Raw genomic sequence first — 13,069 nt, 5'->3', positions numbered from 1 at the left:
ACCTCCAAACCCATGGCACTTCACCGTGGCACCCCACCCTGACACCCCGAAACCTGTGACATTCCACCTCAGCACCCCCTGAACCCCTAGCACCCCACCCCAACACCAAGCTGCATCCTCATACCTTCAAAGACAATCTGGTGGGAGGGATGCCCATTCCCTCCTTCTGGCAGGTCCGCCTCTTGTTTACACCTAGTCCCTGTTACTATTGTATTTTTTTTCCTGTTTTCCCTCATGGTTCCAGTCTGTCCATTTGTTTATTTGTTTGTGTTATTAACATATTATGCTTGTAAGTCCCAAATCTCTGTTCCCATTTTAATTCTGCATATCGCTCAGAAGTTTGATAAGCGATTTAATCAATTTTTAAATAAAACTATAAAACCCCCAAAACTTTATATTTGAGAATGTCAAAAAAGATAGACGTACTAAGAGTTAAAATGTCTAGATAGTTTTTTTTTTTTTTTTAAAGTTAGACATATGGCAGTTTTGAGAATGGTAATTTTTACTACTGATTTTCTCAAAACATCCAAACTCTGACTTAGACGTCCTATCGAAAATGCCCCTCTATGTGTACAAATGCCTCTGAAAATTGTCCTCTTAATCTGCAGTCCTAAATTAGGATTTAAGTGCATTTTCAGATAATGATGAATGAGCAAATAAGTGATGTGACATAGACTAGTAAGGGGTCCTGTGATTCACACTTGCCCAAGTGCACTACTAATAAGCTTCCCTCAGTAGGGTTGGCAGGTAGGTTTGGGCTACTGGGTGCCAGTGTGACAGGGAGCTTGTTGTTTGTCATGGTACACATTTTCTGCTGGGGATCAGTGACATCATCCTGCAGTACCTTTGTGGACTCCCAGCGACCTCTTTCTTCTCCACAGGGCCGAGCCTTCTCTTCATCACTTATGCAGAGGCAATTGCCAACATGCCCGGCTCTACTTTCTTTGCCATCATCTTCTTCTTGATGCTCATCACGTTGGGGCTGGACAGCACAGTGAGTGGAACTGAAGCTCAGGCTCCAAGGAATTCCAACAAAGATCTCAATGCAAATCCAGCCTCAGGCACAAAGTACCTTAGTGCTTTGTACCTGCAGGAAAGTTAAGGCAGGGAGTGGGCAAAAGGTAATGGGGAGCGAGACACAAGCTTGTGAGGGGAGACAAAATAGGCACAAGCAGAGTACCCTCTGTCATACTCTCTGCAGAGGGCATGGGTTATAATTCTGCCTCAGGTCTGTGCCCAAGGGATGCCTTGGAGGCCGCATTCATGACCCTGAGCAGGAGCCCCAGATCCCCAGTCAGTGCAGAATGGCAATACCTGGTAGCTCGGTTTAGGGCCTGCAACTGCAAGGCTTCAGGTGGAGCCCTGGGGTGTGGCCCCTGGCCAGGGCTGTTACTGGAGTGACTGGGATTTAAAGCAGGGGAACGCTCTTGGCTGGTTATGAATAAAGTTTCATGGTGCAAAATCCTTTCCCTAGTTATAATTGTTCTAGAAACACAAAGGAGCAAGAGGAAATTGCCAGGCAATATAAACAGATTGAAAAGTTCACAGTTACAGTGTGATAAAATGGCGTATTTCCCCTTCCACGTCGCTCCGAAAAACTTGTGAAACACACTATTCCATCCCCAAAATAGGCTGATGCTAAACCCAAAAGCCCATACACTAGATTCAAATTAAATTGAAATAATGACTAGGGATCTCAAGCGCTCGCGGTTATAAGCTTTTTAGAACTAGTCTTGGCTCATAACTGTTTTGCGAGCTATCATCGGTCATTACGTCTTTTTATTATTCAATTTAATATGCAAATTTTCTGTTTCTTTTACTTTATATACTATTTACGTATTATATCATTCCTTATATCATTCTAATATTATCATGGTTACATTATAAAGTAAATGAAACAGAAAATTTGCATATTAAATTGAATAATAAAAAAGACGTAAGGACCGATAATAGCTCGCAAAACAGATATGAGCCAAGACTAGTTCTAAAAAGCTTATAACCGCGAGCGCTTGAGATCCCTAGTCATTATTTCAATTTAATTTGAATCTAGTGTATGGGCTTTTGGGTTTAGCATCAGCCTATTTTTGGGATGGAATAGTGTATTTCCCCTTCCTCCATTCGCATGTCTGTTTTGGGACTTGGTGTGAAAGAATATGGTAAAGTTTGTCTCATTAGGTTCACAGGGGCTGTATAAAGTGTTTGTATGTGCACATGCACATGTGTGTTTATGTCTTTCTGTGTGTATATGTGCACCTGTGTGACTGTCTTTGTGTATACAGAAGGATAGACAAACAAAAAGAAGAATAGAACCTTCTTAATAGATTATATCATTTGAACAAAATTTCCTATAAAGTCAGTGAACACTGGAGTGATACTTCCTAAGCAGACTTAAAAGGTTCATTTTATTTTTCAGTAATTTGACTTTTCACATTTAAACTTATTATTCACGGAAGTAACACAAGCTAAAACCTGTATATTTCCTTATATATTTTAGATCAGACCAAGATAATGATTACTGGAATATTTTGAGGGAATATGTAGAGGGGCATTTTCAATATGAAGTCTAACTCTGATTTTGGACATTTCAGGACAAACATTCAAAAATCCAGTAGAGAAAATGGCCATTTTCAAACCAGAAAAACATCTAGCTTTTCTTTTTTGAAAATGGCCATTTCCTAGATGTGTTTGTCCTCAGTTCATTTATTTATTGTATCCCCCCAAAAAAATGTCCAAATGAAAAATGCACAAAAACCAGCCATTGGGATGTACGAGGGGCGAGCAGAGACATCCCATCAAAGCAGTTGGGCACCCTAGTGGACACTGCAGGGAACTTCACATAAAAGGTCTCAGGTCCCACCCTTACCCCCTTACATTGTATGGTGAGCCCTCCAAAACCCACCCACAACCTACTGTACCCAGCTGTACACCACCCCAATAACCTTTATGCCTGCAGCTTGTCGCCTATTTGTTGGTATAGTAGCTTTTGGAAGGCTTACACTTTCCACCACAACTGTACTAATTAGAGTGGGATATGATGGGCCTGGGTCCCCTTCTCTGAAGTCAATTGCACTGTCTACTAAGCTTCTCCAGAGATCTGTTTGCTGTTCTAATAGGACTGGCCATAATATCTGAAACTGTCAAACAGTACTGGTATATACAGTACTGTTTCATTCACATCTTTGGGAGATAGGGGAGTCAGTTTGGTTACCTTTATGGCACATAATCATTATTGAAACAGGTTCTAGCCTCAAATGTCCAAGTTTTGCCCTAGGCATTTTCTGCAATGTTCTATTATTGCAGAAAAATGTTCAAATCATAAGACCACCCTAGTCCTGATAAAAGCATGCCCCCAATATGCCTCCTTGAGATTTAAATGCACTGCGGACAAACAGTACAGAAAACCATCTAAAATGCGTTTTGAAAAATGGCAATTTGAACGTTTTAACAAACAAAGGCCTCCTTTTATCAAGCTACATTAAGGTTTTTTATCGTCGACCACTGTGGTAAAAGCTCTCTCGCTCATAGAAAGTCTATTAGCGTTGGAGCTTTTACCACAGTGGCCAGTAATTTTAAAAAACCCTAACGAGGCTTGAAAAAAGAGGGCCCAAACTTTCAGTTCTTTTGAAAATGGAGCTCCATAGTGACAGGAGAAGCATAAAAATTGTAAAAAAAAAAATTATGTCCAGGTATACAAATAAACATAAGAACATAAGAAGTTGCCCCCGCTGAGTCAGACCAGAGGTCCATCTTGCTCAGCAGTCCGCTCCCGCGGCGGCCCATCAGGCTTAGTGCCTGAACAGTGGTCCCTGATTAATTTTATAACTTACCTCTAATCCCATCCCTATAATCTACCTCTACTCTTATCTGTACCCCTCAATACCTTTGTCCTCCATGTACCTATCCAAAGCTTCTTTGAACCCCTGTAGCGTGCTCCTGTTTATCACATCCTCCGGTAGCGCGTTCCATGTATCCACCACCCTCTGTGTGAAAAAGAACTTCCTGGCGTTTGTTCTAAACCTCTCCCCTTTCAATTTCTCTGAGTGCCCCCTTGTACTTGTTGATCCCCATAATTTGAAAAATATGTCCCTGTCTATTTTTTCTATGCCCTTCATGATCTTGAAAGTTTCTATCATGTCTCCTCTAAGTCTCCGCTTTTCCAGGGAGAAAAGCCCTAGCTTTTTCAGTCTGTCAGTATATGAGAGGTCCTCCATGCCCTTTATTAAGCTTAGTTGCTCTTCTTTGGACTCTCTCAAGTACCTCCATGTCCTTCTTCAGGTACAGAGACCAGAATTGAACACAGTACTCCAGGTGCGGGCGCACCATAGTATGATACAGTGGCAGGATGACTTCCTTCGTCCTGGTCGTGATACCCTTCTTAATGATATCCAACATTTTGTTTGCTTTCCTTGAGGCTGTTGCACACTGTGCCGATGCCTTCAATGTTGTGTCTACCATCACTCCCAGGTCTCTTTCAAGGTCGCTCACCCCTAGCGCTGATCCCCCCATTTTGTAAGTGAACATCGGATTTTTTTTCCCTATACGCATGACCTTGCATTTCCCTATGTTGAAACTCATTTGCCACTTTTTGGCCCATTTTTCCAGTGTTGTCAGATCTTTTTGGAGATCTTCGCAGTCCTCCATGTTATTGACCTTGCGATATAGTTTGGTGTCATCCGCAAATTTAATAACCTCACATTTTGTTCCTGCCTCCAGGTCGTTAATGAATATATTGAATATGAGCGGTCCCAGCACCGACCCCTGTGAAACTCCGCTCGTGACCCGTGGCCCTTTACTCCAACCCTCTGTTTCCTGTCCGCCAGCCAGTTTTTGATCCATCGGTGGACCTCTCCTTGCACCCCGTGGTTCCATAGCTTCCTTAGTAGTCTTTCGTGTGGCACCTTGTCGAAGGCTTTTTGGAAGTCAAGGTAAATGATATCTATGGATTCCCCTTTATCCACATGGCTGGTTACCCCCTCAAAGAAGCATAATAAGTTCGTGAGGCATGACCTGCCCTTGCAGAAGCCATGCTGGCTCGACTTTAGCTGCCCATAGTTGTCGATGTGTTCCCAGATGCTGTCTTTAATCAGTGCTTCCATCATCTTTCCGAGGTCAAGCTCACCGGCCTGTAGTTTCCTGGGTCTCCCCTTGAGCCTTTCTTGAAGATGGGCGTGACATTTGCTATTTTCCAGTCTTCCGGAATCTCTCCAGTTTTTAAGGATAGGTTGCATATTTGTCGAAGTGGCTCAGCTATTTCGTTCCTTAGTTCCTTGAGTACCCTTGGGTGAATGCCATCCGGACCTGGCGATTTGTCGCTCTTTAGCCTGTCTATCTGCCTGAGGACATCCACCTTGCTCACCTCTAGTTGGACCAGATTTTCATCCTGCTCTCCTTTTACGATCTCCTCGGGTTCCGGAATGTTGGTTGTGTCCTCCCTCGTGAAAACTGACGTGAAGAACTTATTTAGCCTGTCAGCTATCTCCTTTTCCTCTTTTACCACTCCCTTTCTGTCCCCATCATCCAAGGGTCCCACTTCCTCCCTTGCTGGTTGCTTCCCCTTAACGTACCTGAAGAATGATTTGAAGTTTGTTGCTTCCCCCGTCAACAAACAAGTGATCTGGATTGGCCACTGTTGGAAACAAGAAACTGGACTAGATGTTTGGTCTGACCCAGTATGGCTATTCTTACGTGACAAGCTTTCAGGCTCTAGGCACTCTCCATCAGGTCAGTGGTTATATTGGGTGTAAATAAACCAGTGTAATCTAGATTTTAGGTTACCCATGTATGCTATTACAGCTCCTTAAAGGGTAGGGGAGGGCAGTTGTCAGAGTTGGAGATGTGGAGAAAGAATAACTCTCAAAAGCTAATCACAAAATGAATTATGAAAATTAGTCAAATAAAAAAGATCTCTCCTACAGATTTTCTATTTATTTACATTTCTGTGATGCCTACCCACTTCAGGCAATTTTACAAATGTCAGATAAACAAAATCAGATTAGTACATAGCAGCATAGAAAAGACATCCAACCAGCAACTGTAATTCTTTGCTCAAGACAGAATGTCCAAGCAGTATCTTAGATTTAGAAAAATTATGCATTGTAGGGAACATTATTTATTCTGGAATATAATCCTGTCTGGAAAGTACTTATGTTGTACTTAAATCTCCAAATACAAATGTTGAAATGATATTTACATAGGGTTACCCTGTGACTCTAGAAAAGGAGGATGGATTGAGACATCCAGGTTTTCCATTGCTTTCAATGGAAGTAAAATCTGAATGTCTCAATCCATCCTCCTTTTTCTGGAGTTCTATGGTAGCCCAATATTTAAAAGAAAATTGTGTGAAAATAGTGCCTAGTGAACTTGAGAAAGCGGGCTAGAGTTACCATAGGGCAGGGGTAGGCAATTCCGGTCCTCGAGAGCCAGAGCCAGGTTAGGTTTTCAGAATATCCACAATAAATATGCATGAGATAGATTTGCATCTCAAAGAGGCAGTGCATGCAAATCCATCTCATACATATTCATTGTGGATATCCTGAAAATCTGACCTGGTTCTGGCTCTCGAGGACCAGAATTGCCTACCCCTGCCATAAGGCTCCAGAAAAAGGAGGATGGATTGAGACATCCAGGTTTTGCTTCCATTGAAAGCAATGGATGTAAATAGGACAGATTGAGTCATCTGGGTTTTACTTCCATTGAAAGCATTGGAAGTAAAACCCGGAGGTCTCAATCCGTCCTCCTTTTTCTGGAGCCATACTGTAAACCTAAGAAAGATCAACAAATCACTGCCATTTTGATTGGATTTTTGGGTGGTCACCATTTTTCTTCATATGATGTGTTGAATATTTTGAGGATGTCCTGCAATTCCACTCCTGTGACACTCAAACACAGTTCTGTCAACAACCTTCACTCCTGTCAGCTTTGCCACTGTGCCTCACTCCAACCCTGTAGGTGTGGGAACCAACTTTTGGCCTTATTGCCTCTCTGCTTTTCAGTTCGCAGGTTTGGAGGGAGTGATAACAGCAGTGCTGGATGAATTCCCACACATCTGGGGGAGACGCAGAGAGTTGTTTGTGCTGGGCCTGATTACAGTCTGTTACCTTGGGGCCCTGACAACTCTGACGTATGTAAGTGGTTCTTTATTCGAATGCCCAGCTAAGGGGCTATGCCAAGGGTCTGCAGATATGTCATCTAGTTTTTCACCTGCAAGCATATGTTTGAGGAATTAGTGATCTCTGAGCCAGACCATTCAGGGATGTGTTCAGAGAGCTGTGCTTTCATGGAGAAGGAAGGCAGGGGTTTGATTTACTTATTTGTATTTCTTTATATCATTTTCTATGACCAAGATCATTCAAAATGGATTAAATGTAAATCCTTCTCCTCTCTCTTCCCTATTTTTAAGCTTTGTAAACCGTGTCGAGCTCCACTTCCGTGGAGATGATGCGGTATATAAACTTAAGGCTTAGTTTAGTTTAGTTTAGTTTAGTTTAAACACAAAAAATAAAACAATTATAAGTTTCAGAAATAGAATTAGTAAAAGTTCTTCATAAAACAAATTTCTAAATCATAATTTACCTCATATCAGGATATAAAAATGTCTTTAAGCCTTTACAAAAGGATAGACGGTGAGAGTCTGACTCAGGTGTATAAGAAATTTATTCCAATTGAAACACTCATCTTTCCCATGTTGCAAATATGGAATGCTGCTACTATTTGGGTTTCTGTCAGGTACTTGTGACCTGGATTGGCCACTGTGGAAACAGGATGCTGGGCCTAGATAAGTGGTCTCAAACTCAAACCCTTTGCAGGGCCACATTTTGGATTTGTAGGTACTTGGAGGGCCTCGGAAAAAATAGTTAATGTCTTATTAAATAAATGACAATTTTTCATGAGGTAAAACTCTTTATAGTTTATACATTTTTCCTTTGGGCTAAGTCTTAATAATAATATTGTAATTTATAGCTAAAGAGATATATGACCAAGAAACTGTTTTATTTTACTTTTGTGATTATGATAAACATACCGAGGGCCTCAAAATAGTACCTGGCGGGCCGCATGTGGCCCCTAAGCTGCGAGTTTGAGACCACTGGCCTAGATGGACCATTGGTCTGGCACAGAATGGCTGTTCTTATGCTCATGGAAAAATAGGGACTTCTATTAGATTACCCTGGGACATTCTCAGATTTCTCTTGGGGATATAGCTTTGAATCCTGTTTTGCAGATGTTAAGGTTCTCCCCCCACCCCCCAGTCACTTTAAAAAAAAAAAAAAACAAAAAAACACCCAACAGAAGTCTTCTTTTTATAAAGAACTGTTAATGTTATACGGTAATCATAAAAATGTGACAGTAACAAACTGTTAATGCTGCATGTCACTTCAATAAAAAAAAAATCTGTTACCTATGAAGCAACATCTACCTCTGTATATCTGAAGTTTATACCTTTTCCTCTCCCTCCCATGCCCTTATAAGTACAACATTATAACCCCCTTTATCCCAATTACAGGATGAACCCTCCCCCCATACACCAGACTTACCCAATGTTTCTCAACCTCGAACAAACAATAAAATCCTATAATCCTCATCACATGACAGAATGCTATTAAAGCAGTGTATCGCAAACTGTGTGCCCTGGCAGATTCCAGGTGTGCCATAAGATGCCGGTGAGGAGAAGAGGCGCTGGCTGACTGCTTACAGGACGTGCCCCTCGCGGCGAGAGGCACATCCTGTAGTCAGCCGGCGCTGGCACCTCTGCTTCTCCTCCTCACTTCTCCTTCTCCAGCGTCCCCTCCCCTACTGGCGTTTAATAGGAGGCTCGGGGCCGCGGCTGGAGGACATCCGCGCATGCATGGATGACGATGTGATGGCATGCATGCGCATGACATCATCGCGTCGACGTCCGCATTTCCGGATGCCCTCCAGCTGCAGCCCCGAGATTAGTGTGCCGCGGCTTAAAAAGTTTGCAATACACTGTATTAAAGAATACTGTCAAACAGCCATTTGCTGAGAATTCATCATCCCAATTGCAGACCTCCAAGAATGGACTCCAACCCCCTCCCCCCCTTTTTATCAAGCAGTGCTAGAGGTTTTTAGTGCGGACCGGTGAGGTAAGTGCTCCGATGCTGATAGGAATTCTATGAGCATCGGAGTATTTACTGCGCAGCTTGATAATAGGGACCCCATATTTTCTCCCATTTTAAATATATTTTATTTGCATTTTGCCCTTAATATCTCCATCTCACAAATACACCATCTCACTTAGGTACCCCCAATGGATCACTTTATTTATTTATCTTCTTATTCTTTAGCCCATCTTCCCAAAAAGCTCAGAATGGGTATTAATAATATCTTACACAGACACCTTTTTTTTTAAAAAAAAAATGTATTTTATTAATTGTAAACAATACAAACATTACAGAATCACCCAATAACATCCCCCTAAGACAAAAGTATAACAAAGGCAATTTAGAAGCTCAAGCTAAATTGAAAATTATACAGTATGGGGCTCATAATCGAAAGAGAAAAACGCCCAAAAACCGACCTAAGTTGGACGAACATTTCTCATAAACGTCCAAACGCCAATAATAAAACCGGGTTTTGGACGTATTTAAAAATTACCTAGGCCTTCATAGTGCCGCTCAACGTTCAAAGCTAAACAGGGCATTTCGGGAGGCATGTCGAGGGCAGGAGTTGGGCAGGACTTGGGCCGGCTTAGACTATACTGTTTTATTCCAAAACGGTTTACAATAAAATGACATACATAAAGGATTCCTTTTACTTAGCGCACGCAGGATTTTAGCGCGTGCTAGACCCGCGCTACACGGCAAGAACTAACACCAGCTCAATGCTGGCGTTAAGGTCTAGTGCACAAGGCAATTCAGCACGCGCTAAGCGTGCGCTAAAACCGGTATCGCAGCTTAGTAAAAGGAGCCCAAAATATTGAAACAGGTCAGAACAGATAAAAACAAAAGCAGAAAGATTTAATCCTTGTAATAGGTGAAATGCTCAACGAAATGCATGAATGAATAATTGCTTTTTCAGCAATTTCCTGAATGAACTCCTACCCCCACATTTCCGAGTGGATGCGTTAGCGTTTAGCGCGTGCTAAAACGGCTTGCGCACCTTAGTAAAAGGACCCATAAATTTGGTACAACAGCTGAACGCAAAATATCAATTTTGTAAGTTAACACAGTATGAAAGCCAAATATATCTTGCATTCGTAGACACCTTTTAAAAATATAACAAAAATAAAATTTACAATCAATTCAGCAATACATGAATTTAAACTAGATAAGTTTTCACATCCAATGGTGTCATAAAATAAGAGTAAACTCATTTGGGTAAATTTCTTCATGAAAACATGATTAATAAATTCCCAGTAAATAATAATAATTTAAAGGCATTTTCCAAATGAAACAATCTCACTGAAGGCAATCAGAAATCAGCAACTTAAATAAATACCATTCTTTGATGGGGAGTCAGTGTAACTTGGCTAATAAGAGATGTCACTCTCCCAGCTGCTGTATTTGGAATCATTTGAAGCTTATGTATATATTTGGATAAGCTGGCCTTCATAAAACACATTACAATAATCTAATGAGCTTACAATAAAGTTTCAGATCTAAATAGTGGGCACAATAACTGGATATTGTCAGCATATATAAATACATCCACCCAATCAGAGCCCACAGAGGCTCTAAATAGGTATTAAATACGGGATTCGTTTATGGGTTACTTTATTTCTTTAATAAAATGTTTGAACATAAATAATGAGGGGAGAGAAGAGGGGAGGAGGGAATGGGAGATTGGAAAGGGGGGGAGTGGGATTGGGAACGTTTTGAGATGGATAATATGGAAATATATTTTGGAGGAATAATAGAAATCTGTATGAAAATTATTGTGGTGAATTTAATTGTTATGAGAATATTATATTTCTGTATACTTGTATACTTGTTTAATTCCTTCAATAAAATGTTACACATAACCCCCCCCCCCCAAAAAAAAAAAAAAAACACGGTAATAATTGTGACACGAGACCCTCGAGGTATTCCCCATCTGAATCAATAAAGGTTTGATTGTTTATCTTGAAATCATACCTGGAATTTACAGTAAGATAAAAAAAGAAATGATATGGTTGAATACAAAACCAGGAAAAACTCAATGGGAAAAATAATCCTACATTTCAAAAACTACAGTCTCCTGGATCAATAAAATTATAACTGATCCCCAAAATGCAGGTATTCAGACAAAAAATACATATAGGAAATGTATAATATAATATGTTTGTCTGTATACCTGGATTTTGGGAATCAGTCAGTACAAAACCACTAATATCCAGCTCTGAACACCTGTTTAGCAGAATACAGGCAGCCACTAAATCAAATGCAGAGGACAAATCCAAATCAACAACACAGAGGTTCTTCTGTCAAAATAACAACAAATCTGATCTAAAACCAGCTTGTGCCATATCCAAAAGCCCGATTAACCTCCTTTCAGTCAATGTAGACAGAGTTGCTAAATTAGCCTAGAGTTCTCACATCTTGACTTGTCTAACCCATCTTTTTTTCAAAATGGGAGTGACTCTTGCTTCTTTCAGCCAACTAGTAGACAATCTTGTAGTAGAGAAGCATTAATCAATTTGATCCACCACCAGTACATATTATCGGAACAAGCTGCATAAAAGGCTAGGGGTATTGGATACAAAGGCAACCCCTTTGTTTTTAGTAAGCCAACAAGACATTTAACCTTCCTCCAAGGTGACAGGTTCAAGACATTTAACCTTCCTCCAAGGTGACAGGTTCAAAACATCTAATCTTGGCACTATTCTTTCATTCCATGATCTATTGTCCCATAGGGACCCAGAAAAATTTCATGTTGTGTCATTCTGTGTCTCATTTGGGAGGGGAGATTTCCGTTTTGTGCAATCCACCACCACCTTGTGCCATCACAGCAGATAACACAAGTTAAAATTTCTGGGTCCAATTCCTGTGCCACCTCTTCACACCAGACCTCCTTCCTATACCTCCTTTCCCCATGCCAGGTCTCCTTCCCATGCCCCCACCTTCCCCAAAGCAGAAAACTCTCCCCCTCCATTGGCCCATAGTCTTACCTTAAGCATCGGTGATCCAGCAGGAAACATTGGGGCAGGAGCAGTGCCCACTTGCACCTGTCCATGGCCACATCTAATTGGCAGCCATGACCTTTTTTTCTCCTTAGGACCACAAAACTAGGATGAAAGGTCGCAGCTGCTATATTGAAGGCAGCCAAGACCATTGGTAGGAGCAAGTAGGCATAACTCCAGCCCCAGCATTCCTTGTTGGACCACCATTGCTTAAAATAGGCCTGGTTTTTAGGGAAAAGAGGGTATGGGGAGGAAAGGCCCAAATATTGGAGCTGGAAATGGGAGCCAGAAATCATGGAGGGGACAGGAAATGACAGAAGAAATGCCCATCCTTCTTGTTCCACTCCTGTCCTGTAAATTTACGGTCATTACTAGGGTTAATATATGGCTCCAGAAAAAGAAGGATGGATTGAGACATCCTGGTTTTACTTCTATTACTTTCAATGGAAGCAAATCCTGGATGTCTCAATCTGTCCTCCTTTTTCTGGAGCCCTATATTAACCCTAGTCATTACCAATCTGATCTCCTATCTGCTTAATTCCTCTCACTACATTGCAAACCATTTTATCTCTTACATTGCTTTTTAATTTATCAACCTTTTCTAAACAAAAACTTAAGTCATGAGGGTCTAAGGGTTTTTGGTTTTTTTGGGAAAATGTTGATAAATTAAAAAGCAGTGTAAGAGATAAAATGGTTTGCAATGTAGTCATTTCATTTGAGTATAAATCTTGTATTGGATTCAGATCTATGACTTTGCCTTCTCCAACAAACAAAGTCCTTTACAACTTCTGGTAACTCAAGTTCTTCCTTAATTACCCCCCTTTTTACAAAACTAGCATGGTTTTCCGTGCTGGCCACAGCGTAACGACTCCAAACACTCCTAGGAATTCTATGAGCATTGGAGCTGTTACTGTCGCAGCTGCTACTAAAAATCGCTTTTGTAAAAGGGGAGAT

General features: G+C 41.1%; 1 protein-coding gene across 6 annotated transcripts in view; it reads left to right on the top strand.

The window, feature by feature from the left end:
• Window positions 1-13,069, top strand: part of SLC6A4 (solute carrier family 6 member 4) — a 95,423-nt gene that overhangs the window by 55,237 nt on the left and 27,117 nt on the right. For all 6 annotated transcript variants that reach the window (XM_033921793.1, XM_033921794.1, XM_033921796.1 and 3 more), the window contains 2 exons: window positions 882-994; window positions 6,993-7,124. In XM_033921793.1, coding sequence (XP_033777684.1) covers window positions 882-994; window positions 6,993-7,124 — 245 coding nt within the window. The remainder of the gene's footprint in view (window positions 1-881; window positions 995-6,992; window positions 7,125-13,069) is intronic.

This window comes from Geotrypetes seraphini, chromosome 15, assembly GCF_902459505.1.
Source record: "Geotrypetes seraphini chromosome 15, aGeoSer1.1, whole genome shotgun sequence".
Lineage (NCBI taxonomy): Eukaryota > Metazoa > Chordata > Amphibia > Gymnophiona > Dermophiidae > Geotrypetes > Geotrypetes seraphini.
This window is presented reverse-complemented; position numbering and strand designations above follow the sequence as displayed.